Raw genomic sequence first — 18,190 nt, 5'->3', positions numbered from 1 at the left:
AATGAGCGTTCGACAGCCCAATGGCTTGCCTGATTCCTATTGGCCAAGAGACAAAGGGTCCAATGAGAGTTTAGTTGCATTAATTAATTACCTAAATCTCTCACAAAAGGGGAAAGGGGGACACATGTCAGAAGGCTATCACTTATGTTGCTTAAATTTCATTGGCTTAGCTAGGAAAGGTCCAATAGGGTGTGAGCATGAGCAAATAGCAAGAGGGGTAGACCAAGAGAGAGAGGGGGCTGATTTTCTCAAGGTATTATTGCATACACACTCACACTAGTCCATGTGTGGAGTAAGAAGACTCTCTCTCTTTCTCTCCTTCTCAAGATTTAATGGAAAGTTTATCACCTACTCCAAGGTTGTGAGAAGGGAGGCCTACACCAACAACTCTTGGATTTGTGATACAAATCCAGCCAAGAGCCAAGCTTCAATGCATTCTCATCTCCTCTACCATGCTAATTACTAAGCTAAGCTATGCTAATATGAGTGATTATGTGAGGAGATGTACATCTTTCTCGTAAGACTACTCCTTCCTCTCAATCTACTCTCATACCCCGCTAGCTCTCACCATCTTTGAAGGTGTCTGAGACTGTGAGGGAATTGATTTTGTGTTTTATAAGTGTTTTCCTTAGTGCTTGAAGCTTCCATCTTTATTTCACTAGCTAGTATTGAAGGAGCACAAAGAATTGTATTGTAAAACGTCTCTCTTGATGGGAGAAACCTATAATACAAAGCCTTTTGGAGGGGGGACCGGATCCATGTAAATCCGGTCCTCAACTTTTGTCAATAGCTTAATTTCTCTCACTGTTGAAGTATTGTTCATGCTATCTAGCTAGGTGTTATGATTTTTGTTGTTCTCTCCACCCAAGAACCCTTGTTATGCTCATTAGGAATCTATTCTAATGAAATGCTTACTATGTTCATGCTAATTTCCGCTACACACAAGTTACTAGGCCATTAAATGTTACATTGGTATCAGAGCACAAGGTTTCTCTTTTCTTGCTCAAGAAGGGAGGTCCTCAAGATAGCTATAAATGGTTGGTATTATTAATTGTATTTGAGTAAGTAGAATAGGGATTTTTTAGCCTTTGTTTGCGCCTGCCTTCGTGCAGATAACGGGGCATCACTCTTGAGAGCTATGGTCTTAATAGTGGAGTCCTATGGGGTTTGCCTATGGCTAAACCACTATTGAGCTATTAGAATCTTGATAGGATCCGGTGTTGTTTTGGTGTTGAACAACCCTCTCTTCTATTCCTTGCAATTAATGGTATTCGCGCCATAGGTTCAATAGCTTGAGTGCTATTTCTAAAGGGGTAAAGAGGAGTAGCAACTAGTGTTTGAAGGGCCAAAGTACACCTAAAAAGTTTACACCTAAAAGTTTTTAGAATGGCTGACAATAGTAAAGAGAGTGAAATTAATGTTGATAACTTTGATTTTGCTAATGAGCAGGCTACTAATGATGCCCCTATGCTCGTTAACTATCTTGTTTCTAGGCTTCAACAAGCCATGTTCAATCCATCCCTCCAAAGTGAAGTGCAACAATAGCTTCGTGCTCATGGGATTCTCTAAGCTCCCTACCATGACGAGAGAGTACCTAGGAAGCCTCCTTGTGAGACTCCCAAAAGAGGCCTCTCTCCGATTCGAGAAGAAGAAGAGGATCCATACGAAGGGCTCAAAACATTTCTCCTTGATGACGCATCTCCTTATCAAAGGAGAACTCAAGAGCCCCCACCAAAGGAACGAGAAAGAAGTGAGTCCCCTACCACCTCGACGAAGATGGCTCCATGAAGACGGCGGGCTAAACTCTTTCCATCACCTCCAAAACGGAGAAGACCATCACACACTTCTCCACACCATAATTCAAAGAGGGATGATAAAAAGCAAGAGAGGAAAAAGGCAAGAAAGAGGACACCCTCTTCTCCATCTTCTTCATCCTCTTCCTCTTATGAAAGTGATGGTGTAGACAAAGAAGATCAAGGCAAGAAAAAGATGAGAAAGAGGTCACCCTCTTCTCCATCTTCCTCAAATTCTTCATCTTCTGAAGAAAGTGATGGTGCAAATTTTGAACCATAAAAAAGAAGAGGCCATAGGAAATCCTATGCCGTGTGGAAGAGGTCGTCCAAGCTCAAGAAGTTCAAAGAGGGAGGGAAGAGCATCTCTTTCCTTACCTACAATGGCACCTTTGGTGCTACAGACAAAGTCTTGGCCTTTATCCAACAATTCAATGCGGCATTTGGAGATGAGGGCTTCATGGAGTCCTCTAAGCTATGCCATGTAGCTATGCACTTTCAAAAGTCAGGCAATGGTGGTCTAGCCTACGGGCCAACGATGAAGCTCCACAAACATGGAAAGCTTTAAGAGCTTCCATTATGAAGCATTTTTTGGCCACCAATGATGCCAAAGACAAAGTACTCACCAAATGGCGAATCTTGAAGCTCTCTCCCTACGAACCCATTCACAAATATGTAGAAAAGTTTTGGGACTTACATCTCAAAGACACTACCTTCAAAAAGATGGATTTTGGAGAGCAAAAGCAACAATTTTGTGCGGGCTTAACTGAAGAAATGGCAGAGTATGTCAATTCGCAAAGGCCACGTAGCATATCGGTGGTTATACATCATACTATGGTGGCTTCTCGAATCAATTTCCAAACAGGGGCTAAGAGAAACTCTAAGCCTACGAAAAACAAGGGTTCCAATGAGCCTAAGGGGAAGGACAATTTCCAAAAGTCTCCTAAGGGAAATTCCAACAAAGATAAGGAGAAGGGAGTATACAAAGGTAAAAAAAAATCTCTCCTGAAGAGCTTGAGCGTTACTGCAAGGATAACCGTTGTTTCAAGTGCGGCGAGCAAGGGCATGCGTACCGCGTTGGTCCCAAAAGAACATCTTCCATGAGCCTCCTAGACCTACCTTGGTCGAAATCCAAGAGGAGGAAAGTCACCACAAAGGATCTCCTCTATGCCATGCTTGGGGAAAGGTAAGAGAACATGATGCTTTTATTCTCTTTGACCCTAGTTCTACTCACAATTTCATATCCACAAAGTTGGACACCAAGCTAGGCATACAAGCCTACGAGATGGGAGATGTCCTACCCACAGATGGTGATTTCAAGGGGCAAGAAGCTTCAGTCACTCCCTTAATTGGGAAAATGAGGCCTCATGTCCACAGCTATGTGGACAAAGAGGACTTCTTTATCTCTCCTCTCAGGCATGAGGATGTAATCCTAGGGGCACCATGGTTTGATCGCATGGCTACCAATGTTAAATTCCCTGAAAGAAGAATCTACTTTAGATTTAGGGAAAAAGATATGTACATAGATGCTAAGGAAATGGGTAACACCATACCCATTGTACATACACAAGCTTTCAATAAGTCAATAAAAAGCTCTATTTTTGTGTACATGATTTTTGTTAAAGATTCTCAAAATGAACCTAATGCTTTAGCAAAAGAAAATACAAGCAACCACAAGGAATTAGAGTTATCCAATTTTCTCAAGGGGTTTCAAGATGTCTTTATTGATGAGATCCCTTGTGAACTACCTCCTAAACAAGGTAATGATTACCATGCAATTGAACTTCTTCCAGGAAGTTCACCGCCTAATAAACCTCCTTATAGAGTTTCTCAAGCTCAACCAGAGGATATTATGAGGCAAGTGCATGAGTTAGTTGAAAAGGGCATGTTTAGGCCTAGCTCATCTCCATTTTGCTCACCTGTGCTATTAGTGCAAAATAAAGACGGCACATATTGTATGTGTTTCAACTATAGAGCACTAAATAGGATCACCATCAAAAATAGGTTTCTCATTCCATAGGTAGAAGACCTATTTGATAAGCTACAAGGGTCCACCTACTTCAGTAGGATTGACCTAAAAAGTGGCTATCATCAAATAAGGATAGTTGATCAAGACATTGTAAAGACCGCATTTCGCACTACGTTTGGTCTTTACAAATACATTGTCATGCCTTTTGGCTTGACCAATGCACCAGCCACATTCAACCGCTTGATGGAGAAGCTATTCAAGCCTCACCGAACCTTCTCTGGAGTGTTCTTTGATGATATTATCATCTACTCTAATTCCCTACACGAACACAAGCAACACCTCTAGGTAATATTTCAAGTTCTAAGAGAGAATAAACTTTATGTTAATCGAAAGAAAAGTGAATTTTTCTTGCAAGAGATTCAGTTTTAGGTCACATTATCTCTCAAGATGGCATCCAAATGGATCCATCAAAGTTAGAGGTAATAAAAGCATGGCCTAAACCAAGGAATCTTCATGAACTAAGAAGCTTTAAAGGTATGTGTGCATACTATAGACGCTTCATAGAAAATTTCTCACAAATTACAGTACCATTACATGACCTAACAAAGAAAAATGTTAGGTATACATGGTCTACCAAGGAGAACAATGCTTTCGAAAAGCTTATCTCTCAACTTGTGCTTACACTGTCGGATCTCTCAAAGCCATTTGAGGTCCAATGTGATGCTTGTGGTGATTGCCTTGGAGCTGTCTTTCTCCAAGAAGGGCATGCCATAGCCTATGAAATTCAAAGGCTCGACCCTGTTGAGCAAGCTCTAGGCATATATGAAAAGGAAATCCTTGTAATTCTGCATGCCTTAGACTCATGGAAGGACTATTTATCGGGGACTCCTTTCATTCTGTGAACGGATCACCAAAGTCTTAAGTACTTCATGATGCAGACCAAGCTCTCCGATAAACAAATGAGGTGGGAAAATTTATTTTCACAATTTCATTTTCATATTGCTCACATTGCTGGCAAGCATAATCAAGTAGCCGACGCACTCTCAAGACGGCCGAGAGTGAATGCGGTTTCCATAGCAACTCACAATGATCTATCTTCTATGATAGATGAGTATGCTATTGATCCCGATTTTAGAGATGTAATTTCAGACCTTGTGCTAGGGAAGGAAGAGGAATCATTTAATTTACAACATGATTATCTTCTCTATGGCAATAGACTATGTGTTACTAACTCACTCCATGAGAAAGTAATATATGAATCTCATGCTCCTCCTTATGCGGGGCATAGAGGGATTCAGTCTACCCTAAAAGGGATTGAAACATATTTCTATTGGCCTACCATGAAAGAAAACATACAAGAGTATGTTTCTAGATGTGTGTATGCCAAAAGGCGAAGTTTGATAGAGGGAAGCAACCTGGATTGCTTCAACCATTGCCAATCCCTAATTCACCATGGGAGAGCATATCCATGGATTTCCTAAGTCTATCCATGGGAATATAGGAATATGGATAATAGTAGATAGGTTTAGCAAACAAGCTCATTTTGTACCTGTCAAAAAGACTATCAAATCCCATCAAATGGAAACCCTCTTCATTTCACAAATCTTCAAGCACCATGGCTTGCCAATGTCCATAGTGTCGGATAGAGAAGGTCTCTTTGAGAATTTAGGGACAAGGTTAAATTTCTTTTCGGCCTATCGCCCGCAAACGGATGGCCAAAGTGAAATAGCTAACCTAACAATTCTTGATCTACTAAAAGCCTATGTAACGGAAGTAGATCAAAGGTCCCAATGGGAGAAGTACTTGCCCTTAGTGGAGTATGATTACAATAACATTGTACATACTTCCACGGGAAAAGCACCTTTTGAGGTAATTGAGGAAAGATCAAAAAGTCTCCTGCTACTCAAAGTACACGGGAAGATCTTCGCTGCAGATGAGTCTTACCATACACCGAGAAAACTTTACCGAGAAAATAGAAAAACTGAGGGAAACTGTGTGTGTGTGTGTGTGTGTGTGTGTGTGTTTGCTGCGAACGTGTTAACAGAGAAATCTCTGACACCTTTGTAGCATCAATTTTTGTTAATGGTGTACGTTTCTTTGATGACTACTTGCCAAGCCATAGTTCTACGATTCCCCTCCTAAAGGAACATCTTTTGAGAAAGGAACTCCAACTAAGGGTGTGCAACAAGCTCTTCTTGATACTCATGGTAAATCCCACTCCTCCATAATGGCGTTTTAATATAAAAAAAGAAATAAGCTACTATTGTATTGAGCAAAGAGAGCAGTGATATTGAAAGACTATTTAGGGTATCTGCCACTTGTGCTTTCTCTTTGACATGTGCTCAAAGAAACAATGAATGCTCCCTACCCTTTGATATATCCTTCACTAGCAAATGTAGACTTTTTAAAGCACTGACTACATCATATCTCAAGCCCCAAACTCTCGCATGTGGAATGAGCCTTCATAGTGGCACATGATGATACTTGAGGCAAGTAAAAACTCTAGTTTTGGACAATATATCCTCCCCTTTCTCCATATGTAATGCGCTATCATCCCCATCAACAACACTTGGTCACATTTCTAGTCTTGTTTCAAAGGGATCATCTATCTTAAATGAGAATTTAATTGGTGTTTCCTCCTATTTTAACTCATATAGAGACCCTAAACCTATATCTTGACTATCATTTTCATCTTGAATCTCTGTCTCTGCGACCAAACTAACCCGTTGTGTGATCAAACTATCATGCTCACTCCACATAGACAAAGAATTTGATGCATTCTCACCACATATTCTTGAATAAACTTTAGATAAATATAGCTTGGTACGTAAAATGTAATATATAATTGAGTTGTGCAATTATTTTGCATGAGATAGACACACGTCAATGTTATCAAATTGAGTGATTGTAATGATGCAGTTACAAAAAGACAATTAAATATGATCTCTAGATGCTATCTTGTTTTATGCTTGAAATACACCGCATAAGCACACACCGTGTTTACGCGGTATGCATAAGGGATGAGAGCGCAAAGGATTCCTAATGAGGATCAAGATAGGAGTGCATCCCCCTCATCCCCCATTTGGTGCCCAAAACCTTACTACACCAATGTGACATGCTTTCAAACATTGTATGAGCAAAGAACACATGATAAGAGGAGGTGTGGAATGAAGCCCTCTCGTTTGGTGCTCGATTTACCGTATCCCACCAATGCGGGATGCATAAAGGCACTTTGGTTGACACAATTAGATACTGAAAGCTAGCACCATAGAAAATTTGGATGCTTAATGACGGTGGTGCTTGAAACCTTGTTGCACCAATGCGACAAGCATAATGGCACATTGGTTGGCACAATCAGATATTGATGTAGCTGCCATTGTTGGATTTCTCGTCGCACTTAGATCTGGCCAGTAGAGCGAGCATTTGCAGTGAGCTACACACATGTTGACTAGCAAGGTAGAGAAGACAAGTGCCATTATCATCATCATCACGATCTCTCTCTCTCTCTCTCTCTCTCTCTCTCTCTCTCTCTCTCTCTCTCTCCGCCCCCCACCCACTTTGTGTGTGCTAGCTAGCTTGTTTCTCTCAATAGATGAGGCCAGATTGGTGAATGTAAGCTTCACTTGCTTGACTTACGCTATCTATAAAAGAGTCATGCCATTGCAACAAATTATGCAAATTTCGGCACTCGGTAGGTCTCTTGGGATTGATCCTACGACGTTAAAAAACCTCCTCTCTCTCTCTCTCTCTCTCTCTCTCTCACACACACACACACACACACACACACACACACACACACACACACACACACACACACACACACACACACACACACACACACACACACACACACACACACACACACACACACACACACACACACACACACACGCACACACGAGACACACAGTGACACACACGCACATATGAGAGCTTTATTTACGTGGACAATATGGGGATCGATTCGAGGCATAATCAAAATTATGCAAAGAACCCTGGTGAACAGAGGATCACGAGGCATCGAGGTCGCTCAGAGGCTGAGCTTCGTACAACTCCTCGCTATAGTTTCTCCCATTTTCTCTTAGAGTAAGTCTCTAGGCCTCCTTCCAAGCGTTCGAAAACTACAGACAAACCAGGAAACGAGAAGAGAAGAGTAGCAGCAGAGCTGGTATAACAGTTTATGAAACCTCTCCGCTCGCCCGCTCTCTAGGCCTGGTATTTGTCGACCATTCAAGGGCTAAGGCAAAGCGAGAAACTTGCAGGGGCCAAATTAGAGAGTATGAGTGTTGAAGTCGACGGAGGAGCCATCACCAGTACTGCTACTACTGAAGCTTATTCAACATGGCCCCGAAAAGCCCTATCTTGACCTGGTCAGGCCTAGTTTCGCTCTATCTTCACACCCCCCCCCCCCCCCCCCCCCCCCCCCCATCCCAATCTCTCTCACCATGCTCTCATGAATAGGTTTGAAGGATCACTCTCTGCTCTCCAACCCTTGCGTAGTGGTCCTGAGCCGACGGTGATCATGAGTTGCAGCCACTATTGATGACAAACGGAAAATGGTGATAAAAAATTGTAGCTATCGACAGGCAGGTTGAGGCGCAGGGGTTTGATGTGTGAAGCAGTGCACACGGCCCGATATGCTAGGGACAAGAGTTGTGGCTGAGGCAAGTTCAACGTAGAAAACGTCAGAGATGGCAAGGCCGAGATCACTCAAGGACATGCAAAAGTAGAGGGATTGTACTTGCACCCCAACCTGCTCATCTACTTTCATACTAAGTTCTTTGGAGGAGTTCTGAGATGCCTGCATTGATGGTTCCACGCCGGCGCCGAGCTGAGATGAAGTCTCTCTCTCTCTATCTCTCTCTCTCTCTCTTTAAAGACAAAAATGATCATGTATTGTATTAAACATGTTGTTTCTGATGCAGAATTGTTCACATCGGACTTGTTGATTCTGACAAATCATACTCTGCCAGATCTGCTTCTGATGCACATCACTACACCAAAGCAGTTATCAAAAATTAGGAGAAAAGATTCCTGACAGCTAGCTAACCTGAAGAGTTCCATGAGGAGAGAGGAGCTAAGCAGATCGAGAGGCATAGATCTTGCCAACGACATGGAGGAGTCCCACAAACAAAATAAAGTAGACGTGCATGCCAAGGACGAAGGTGGGATTCATCTTGAAGCGGGGGGCATCATGGGTGTAGAATCGCAGCATGTTGGCACCGTTGGCGTTGCCATTTCCGACTGCTCCGCTACCTCCACCGCTTCCTCCCACCCTTCTCCTGCGTGTCCCGATGGTTCCTCGTGGTCCTGGTGTCGACATGGCGGACTTTTGAAGAGAACGGAATGAGACTGCCTTCTCCTCTCTCTCTCTCTCTCTCTCTCTCTCTCTCTCTCTCTCTCTCGGGAGAAAGACCTATTGTATGCACCATGGCTGATGAGGTAAAGAGAAATATCATCCTTGACAATGGTTGGATCTACCTCAAAGGAACGGGTTGTAATGTATATGAGTATCGCACTCTTATGCAACAAAATGTACGCCGCAAAGCATATGAGGAAAGAAGCAAGAAGGTTAATGTATCATCTCAAGAAGAAAAGGCACTTGAGGAGGATGCAAGTCCACCCAACAAATAGGGACACATGATCTATGAGACCAACTCACGCTTGCGAATAAGCTTTTGGAATTGTAACGGGTATCCATGGAGTGCGGGAATTGGCATTGATGAGCTTACCAAAGACTCCGATGTGATACTTCTTGTCGAAACATGGGAGCATGATGCGCAACGAATTCTTGGATTTGACAAATACGATGTGCATTCTTTGATGTGGGCCAAAAATGCAAAGCAACGAAGAGGCCAAGGAGGCGTAGCATGTATGACCAAAAAGGGTTTGAAAGATGTTTCCATTGTCAAAGAAGATACGTATAAACGCTACTTATGGCTGAAAATCAGCCCACCAAATGGTCAAGTCATGTTTGTGGCCGGTTGCTACATTCCTCACTATGACTCCAACTTTTATGCTCGCTTGAATATGGATAGAGATCAGCCCTTAGTTGAACTAGAGGAAGACATTGCTCATTACAAGGATCAAGGTGAAGTCATTGTTTTTGGAGACATGAATGCTCACACAAATATGTTACAACATGACACACAACAAGTCGACATGCCGTATGTCTCAAGAAGAATGGATGACTCATACATGTATAATCAAAGTTCTAATGATGCAAAACGACTGGATCACTATGGAAAGTCACTTCTACATATGTGCAATAGTACCGGAATGCTCATTGCAAATGGTGTATCTCTATGGAAAGGCACCAATGACTTTACATGTAGAAAGCACAATGGTGATAGTGTGATTGACTATATGTTGTTCTCGGAAGCCACTCTAGAATGCATACAAAGCTTTACACTTGGTGAATGGAATCCGGAATCGGATTATAGGATGCTATGTATTGACCTCAAGTGTGGTAAACGGCGCGAGCATGTAGCCTCCAATCATGATGTGAATCATTTGTACCTACGTCTAGACTTCAAACGAGCACTTATATATGCTGATATGGTGGACCAAATGTTAAGCATGATAGAGCATCAAGAGAGCCCAACATTAGAATGCAAGTGGAAAGTTTTCAAAGAAGTAATTTGCTCTTGTGTGAAGGAATGCTTTTAGGTGAAACACATGTCTTGCAAAAGGTCTAAGAAGGGTATCGCCAAGAAGAAATGGTTTGACATGGAATGTAGTCAAGCCCGAAAACACTTGCTAGGATTGGATGCAATCAAAGACAAGGAACTTTACTTGGAATGTTCACATATATACAAAGCACTTGTTCAAAAGAAGAGGAGAAGGTGGGAAGTCAAAAAACAACTTCTTTTAGCGCAAGAGAAAGCACATGCATGTGGCAAGTTTTGGCAAAATCTAAAAGGCAAGCGCTTTGAGAGCTTTGGTGACTTGACTCTTGAGGATATGTATATGCATTGCAAGAACCTCTATGAGCAACCCAATGTTGATAAGATGGAGGGTTGTAGCTCCCTTCCGTTTATGTCTCCCTTCTTTACCATTGAGGATGTATGCCACGCGCTTGAGAAGCTTGCCACTCGCAAGGCAGGTGACCTTCAAGGTGTCAAGGCTGAAATGATTAAATGGACAATCAAGAAAACATGATATTGGATATGCGATATGTTTAACCTTGCACTTCAGTATGGCATGCCTCATGATTGGAGTGAAAATTGGATCAAACCTTTGCACAAAGGAGGAGATGTAAACAATGTGAACAACTATCGCACTATAATGGTTGGCTCTTTGATGGCAAAGTTATTTGGATGTATCATGGAGATGAAGATAAATGAATGGGCTGAAAAGAATGGCAAACGTGCGCTTGGCCAAGCAGGTTTTCGAAAGCATCATAGCACTATTGATCACCTTGTCACTCTTCGAGTTCTTATGGAAGCATCTCGATTGAAAGGAAAAAAGTTGTATTGTTGCTTTGTGGATTTCAAGAAAGCTTTTGACATGGTACCGCGAGGAAATCTTTGGAGACGTATGCAAAGCCTTCGAGTGCTGAGAGAATTTATGCATGCAGTCTTTCACATCTACCAAAAAGTGATATGTAGATTACGTATGGGAGATGGAATTTCAGAATTTTTTGCAAGCACCATTGGTGTCAAACAAGGATGCCCACTTTCCCCAACCCTCTTTGGGCTACTCATTGATGAATTGGAATGCATGGTTCTTGATTTTATGCAGCAAGAAGGCATAGAAGAGGTTAAGATCGGAAATGCGGTGATCATGCTTTTGCTTTATGCCGATGATGTAGTGCTCTTGGCACATACCTTAGAAGATGCACAAAAGATTATGAGTGTCTTGGAACGCTTTTGCCTACATAGCGGGCTGATCGTGAATGGATCCAAAACCAAGTTTATGCTTGTAAAGACTCTCAATGACGAGAATCCATGCATTGTATACAACAATGAGCAACTTGAAGTGGTAGATCACTTCAAGTACCTCGGCCTTGAGGTTCCATCCAATCATAAATGGAAGGATTGTGCAATGCGTCGCTTGGAAGCCGAAAAGAGGGCTTATTATGCATTTGAGAACATGTGCAATGCTGGAGAGATCAAGTGTTGGGCTCTCAAAAAGTACCTCTTTGACACATTGGTGACACCGGCGCTTCTTTATGGAGTGGAGGTGTGGGGTGGAAGCATCGGGAAGTCTTGGAAAGAGTTTGAAAATGTCCAAAAGCGTTTTATCACCAACTTTCTCCAAATCAAGACACAAACACCCTACATGCTCTTACTTCTTGAGTCCGGATCGCTTCCCATTGAGGTCTTGGGCATGCAAAGGGTTGTGGAGTACATGCGTAAGACACAACGTAGCCCTTTGCATCGACTTCCTAGAATTGCATATGAAGCAAGTCAAAAGGTTCAAAAGACATGTAAGAGCAAAATACTAAGTTCGGGGTGGATGCTTGACATCAAGAAATGGTTTGGAAGATGGGATGCATGTCACTTGGTCAAGGATGCATCGATCGACTCCCAAGTTAATGAGGCCTTCTTACAACGCCAATGTATCACGGCTTGGGAGAAATCCGGAGGTTCTCGCTTCAGCCATTACACCACACACGTTGCCCCAAACTACAAATCTCTCTTCTTCTCCGAACGAGGTAACCGAACCCATTCCTACATCCTTGAGCCCATCCCGTTGAGTGCGATCCGCACCATTGCCTCCATTCGTCTTAGCTCCCATTCTCTACGCTGCGAGACAGGACGTTGGGGCACTGACGAGGAGTGTCATCGACTTTGCACCTTATGCCCTTGTCAAGTGCGAGAGAGTGAGTACCACACACTACTTGAGTGCTCAGCTTTTGACCACATTAGGTCCTCTTTTCCCCATATATTCAGCCATGAGCTCTCCCTACATACCTTCCTCTCCCAACCACGATGTGGACTCTCTATTGGGACGCTCATTTCAGCCATTTTTGAGCATCGAGAGTCACTTATGACCTCCACTCACACCACGTGACATGTTCATTTGGTCCCATAGGTCATATTTGACCTCCGAGGACGATAATAGAACTATCTCTCTCTCTCTCTCTCTCTCTCTCTCTCTCTCTCTCTCTCTCTCTCTCTCTCTCTCTCTCTCTCTCTCTCTCTCTCTAAGTCTCAGAAAGAGCGCACGCCGGCGCGCGCTCCTTCAGAGACGTTATTTTTGGAGACTCCCTCCCAGTGTTCGGGAAAAATCATTTTCACAAACATACAAAAATCCCTCCAAGACAAATCTGAACTGGAAATTTTACAATACTAGCTAGTGTTTTTGTAAAATTACACTATTTTTCATGTATTTTAAGCGGAATTTTCTCCTTTCTACCCTCCCCTCAACCGGCACATTTGATTTTGCAACCCGGCTCAAGGCTAAGCTGAGGCACACTTTTCCCAAACACTGCTCCCTCCCCCCCTCTCCCTCTCTCTCTACCGACATGGCAAGGACTTGATATACACTAAAACAAAAAAAGGCACCCATACACATTGACTCTTCTACTTGTTTGAAGCCAAGTAAGCTACGTCAGCTTATTTTGTGCATGACTTATGTGACTTGCGTGGTACATTTTTGCATCCATCAACGCGTCTCAAGCAGACGATTGGCCCCGTTGGTGCTATCGGCTTCGTCAAGCACCCAATTATTCCAATAATCACCGTAATGTTTCACACGGGGTCCCCATCCATGCACACCCACACCAAAGGTAAATACCACTTGCCTCTTTTTATATGAAATGGGGGACGTTTCTTCTTGCTTCAATACTCCTCTAAAAATAACCTCTCTGAAGGAGTACGTCGGCGCGCACTTTTTCAGAGACTTTGAGAGAGAGAGAGAGAGAGAGAGAGAGAGAGAGAGAGAGAGAGAGAGAGAGAGAGAGAGAGAGAGAGAGAGAGAGAGAGAGAGAGCTGGAGCTTTGAGGGCTATGAAAATTCAAAATCAAATTGAGGACTTCAAAAGAGGCCTGAGAGAGAGAGAGAGAGAGAGAGAGAGAGAGAGAGAGAGAGAGAGAGAGAGAGAGAGAGAGAGAGAGCTCATGACAGACAATGCCAATCCAAGAGAGATAATAGAGAGACTGCATTGACGAAGAGGCGTGTGGGTAAGTGGTAGGCAGTAGGTAGTACTCGTCCATCGAAAAAACTCATCGAACTTTGAGCGCCTCCTCATTTACTCAAAAGAAGTCTCAGAGCCATTTCTCTCTCTCTCTCTCTCTCTCTCTCTCTCTCTCTCTCTATATATATATATATATATATATATATATATATATATATATATATATATATATATATAAATAACCTTTCTGATAGAGCGTATGCCGGCGCACACTCTTTTGACAGTTTTGAGAGAGAGAGAGAGAGAGAGAGAGAGAGAGAGAGAGAGAGAGAGAGAGAGAGAGAGAGAGAGAGAGAGAGAGAGAGAGAGAGAGAGAGAGAGAGAGAGAGAGAGAGAGAGAGAGAGAGAGAGAGAGAGACTTCATCTCTGTTCTAGCCGAGTCCCTTCTTCCATGCAATGCTTTTGCAATTAGCTTGACACCATCTTTACCTTTCATGTCAGCTGCAGTACCCCCATGATCTTCATCACCTCCCCCTCCCTTGCCCACGAAGCCTTTGTTGAGAAGGGTCCTCTTTGCAGCTCGCCCTGAAAACTAACTCCAAAAGCTCTCAGAAAGAGTATGCGCTAACGTAGCCTCATTTGGAGAGCTTTGTGAACACTAGATGCGCTTTTTTTAATATGTGGTAGCTCGTCGAAGGTTATTTTTCTCGCTATGTAGACGGCTCGTACACCCTGCAGCCTCTTGCACTCTGTGCTTTCCCGAGCATGCTACTTGTCTCTCTTTCCTCCATGCACGCGATGCTCTGTCTCCCACAACCTGCAGACATGCTCTAAAGGTTTCTCTTTATATTTGGTGAAAATGATTAAGAGGGTTGAACTTCTTGCCTCATCTAGTGTGCCTCAAACATCCAGTAGGCTTCTATGAATAGGGAGTCCTAATGTTTGGAATCAATTTTACGAACGTACAAAATTCCCTTTAGGATGAATTGAAAGAGGATTTTTTTCTAAAATAATCGGCATTTTTAACAATTTAACTCTATTTTTTAACATTTCTAAAGTAGATTTTCTCCTTCTTCACTTCCCTTCAATCCTCTGTTGTTTTGAGTTTTCAACCGATTTAAGGCAAAGCTTAGGCACACTTTTCCCTAACACTAATAGGGACCTCATACTTGCGTTTCCTAGCCAACACCGTCGTGTCAAAGTTACTGGTTGTAGTCACCAACAATCCAGCCACCAGGCTTTGGAGGGAGGTACCCTATGGGGTGCTCAGGTAGGTGCGCAATGGGATTTCAATTTGTTCAGAATTTGCAAAACAGAGCACCGCCTAATAGGGGTGGGACAGGTCCACAAGGTAGTGTCGGAGACGCTCCAGCATGAGGACAACATACAAGTTAAAGGAAGCTAGAGGAGCGGATTCAAGTTGTTGCTTATGCTAGGGTCACGATCTTGTAAGAGCCTCATCTAGAGATGGCAGATTATCCTATGGTCAAGAATGTAGAGATGTTAACGATGGTGAATTAGTTGATCGAATTACCACGGATGTTGTGGTATCCAACTCATTGAACCTATTGATTGCACACATTGGGTTTGTGTCACTGTTGGTGCAGGGCCTCTTCGTTCGCTTTTGCAGTTTATCAAAACCTTCCTGTGGAATTCACATTAAATGTAGCTCTCTTCCATTTCTTCAGGTAGGGCCGTTGACAACCAGGTGCATTGGTATATGGAATGATGCAATAGACACCTTACATAAGGGTAATTTATTTTTAAATTAATCAAAGCATCATTGAGAGAGAGAGAGAGAGAGAGAGAGAGAGAGAGAGAGAATTATCATCCGCGGAGGTCAAATATGACCTATGGGACCGAAAAGCAAAACATTACATCTCAGTTAAGGACTGAGGGTCCAGCGAGAGGTGAACAAAAGGGGAAGATAGGATAAACACAATCAAAATCAAAAACCCTAAGGGGGAGAGAGAGAGGGGGAAGCCATTTTGGGAGTTCGAAACTCCTGGATAATGGCTTTACCTCCTCAATAGACTACCCATTTTCCTGCCACGCGCGCTTCTCGTACCTTTTGTAGTTCTACCTTCTTGTGTTTGAGTTGGGTGGGTGTGAGTTCTTCTGCAAACCAGATTTTAGTGTCCTTGAGGAGCCTTGATTGCTCAAGGATTTTGATTCGGTCCGCCTTGGTCTTGAAAGTGAAGATCGCATGGTTGGTGCGTTGCTCATGTGTAAGGAAGGTGATTGTGGCTAGGTCCCACTCTATCATGGGGGTTGTTGCTTGGATGCGAGTAAAGCACTCCTGGAACTTGAGGTCTCCCTCTCTTTTCCAATCACTTGGAAGCCCACCAATGCGAACATTGAGGGTGAGGTTCTCTTGCCGTTGTTGTTCGCGTAGCGTGGATGCCACGCGATCGTCAACTTTGTGGAGAATGACCTCCTGTACTTGATTTTTGACCGCCTTGGTGAGGGTGGTTTCTACTTCTTCTTTTGTTTTGTTGAGCTTGGCTTCCAGCTGTTCCATTTCTTCCTTCTTGTAGTTCTCCATTGCAGTGAGCCGAGTCTCGATCGCTACGAGCCTTTGTTTCAGCTCGTCATTTTCCTTGCGGAGTCTTTCGACTTCATTCTGAAGTGGGATGGTGCTGTCCATTTTGGGAGGCGTTGCCACAATCCCTGCAAAGGTGGCCTTGCTGCAGGATGAAGCTCGGGTAGCCATGACTATTGTTCAGGGTTGCACTGGTGGAAATGGGGCCAACCGACAAAAGCTTACTGTCGTGGGTGGGGCTTCGGCTAGGGGTAACCGACAAAAAGCGAGCTTCCTGTCATGGGTGGGCTTCAGCTAGGAGATAACAGACAGTGAAACCATGGCTGAATGTCGCCGCGAGCTTTTGCAGTGGTGGGAAACCACCACTCTCTCAGGTTGCAACTTAACACTCAGATGGGGCTACTCACCGAGGAACACCAGTCCGCGAGGGCAAGAAGTCGGGGTCAAGGCGGTGTTGTGCAGAGAAGGCAAGAGCTGTGCGGGCTCTGCAGGGAATGTCGAGTTGTGCAAGGGTGACGATGAGAACTCTCTGGGAGGTGAGATGCAACGCGAGCAGACAGGTTGTGGAGCTTGTTTGCAGGCGGGCTTGGAGGCTTGACGCCCCTCCACAAGCCGCCCTTGATTCTGGGAGGGACACAGGGGTGTGTTGAGCTTAGGGTTTCATTGTGTTGAGCCGACGAGAGAGAGAGAGAGAGAGAGAGAGAGAGAGAGAGAGAGAGAGAGAGAGAGAGAGAGAGAGAGAGAGAGAGAGGTATAAGATTTCTTTACCATGGAGAATAAGTTTGCACAAATAGAGTTTTGGAATATGCTCAACAAGATGGTTCAGAAGCAAGGATATGACTGTGTATCAATGTGTGTGTGAACACATTAAAGGAGGAGTATGGCTTTTTTGTTTGAGACTATTTGAGATGCAACATGGTTACTTTGCTACGCTATACTCTATAGAGTAACTATTGAGATCTTGATCTAATCTTTTTCACTGCTTATGCTCGCTCGGTTTCTTGTTTGCTCGGAAGTACTCGCTCGAGGATTGGGATTCCTCACTGCAGATGAGTATAGCCGAGACTTACAAGAATCTTTCCAAAATATTAAGGATGCTATCTCTATATCATAGCAAAGGCAAAAGGTTGTTGCTGATAAGCACAGAAGAGCCGAAGTCTTTAAAGAAAATGATTGGGTCTTACTTAAATTTCCCAAGGCACACGATGGGCAAGAATCCTACGGGACACCAAAAGTGTTAAGTTAGCAAACAGGTACTATGGTCCCTTCCAGATTCTTAGACCAATCAAATTTCAATGAGATGGCCTATCAACTCAAGTTTCCCAGTCATTGGCTCATACACAATGCTTTCCATGTGAGCCTACTAAAGCCTTACAAAGGAGAGCCACCTCAAGAACCAACTATTGAAGACCCATCGGAGATCGCGGACCAAGAAGAGGTGTTGCAGCCCGAGTCCATTCTCCGACATGAAGACAAGGTATTAAGAGATGGTAAGACTATTTGACAATATCTTATTAATTTTAAGAATTATCCTTTTGAAGATGCTAGATGGATGCAAGGCATACAATTAAAGGATAACCTAAGTGCAACAATGGGCTTAAAAGACCGTTAGGTTCATCCCATTAAGACTTCCAAAATGCTAAGGTTCCAAAATTCAAAGGTTGTGTCCAATGGTCAAAGCTTATAAAAAAGTGGATGCTTTGTGTGTGTGTGTACAAAAAGTCTTCACAACTCCTACATAGGAGGGGGCGAGCCTTGGAAGTAGGGGATGAGAGAGAAATACACACACACACACACACACTCACA

At 43.3% G+C, this 18,190-nt stretch overlaps 1 protein-coding gene across 1 annotated transcript in view; it reads right to left on the bottom strand.

Annotated features, from left to right (window-relative positions):
• The window catches only part of LOC147437114 (uncharacterized), a 37,084-nt gene extending 20,529 nt beyond the window's left edge, over positions 1–16,555 (bottom strand). Inside the window, exons 1-2 of the mRNA XM_086486517.1 lie at positions 16,177–16,555; positions 14,332–14,427 (exon numbers count right to left, since the gene is read on the bottom strand). Coding sequence (XP_086342643.1) covers positions 14,332–14,427; positions 16,177–16,555 — 475 coding nt within the window. The remainder of the gene's footprint in view (positions 1–14,331; positions 14,428–16,176) is intronic.
• Positions 16,556–18,190: the final 1,635 nt, after the last annotated feature.

The sequence above is a fragment of the Adiantum capillus-veneris genome, chromosome 17 (genome assembly GCF_014529385.1).
Source record: "Adiantum capillus-veneris isolate H3 chromosome 17, ASM1452938v2, whole genome shotgun sequence".
Taxonomy (NCBI): Eukaryota; Viridiplantae; Streptophyta; class Polypodiopsida; order Polypodiales; family Pteridaceae; genus Adiantum; species Adiantum capillus-veneris.
This window is presented reverse-complemented; position numbering and strand designations above follow the sequence as displayed.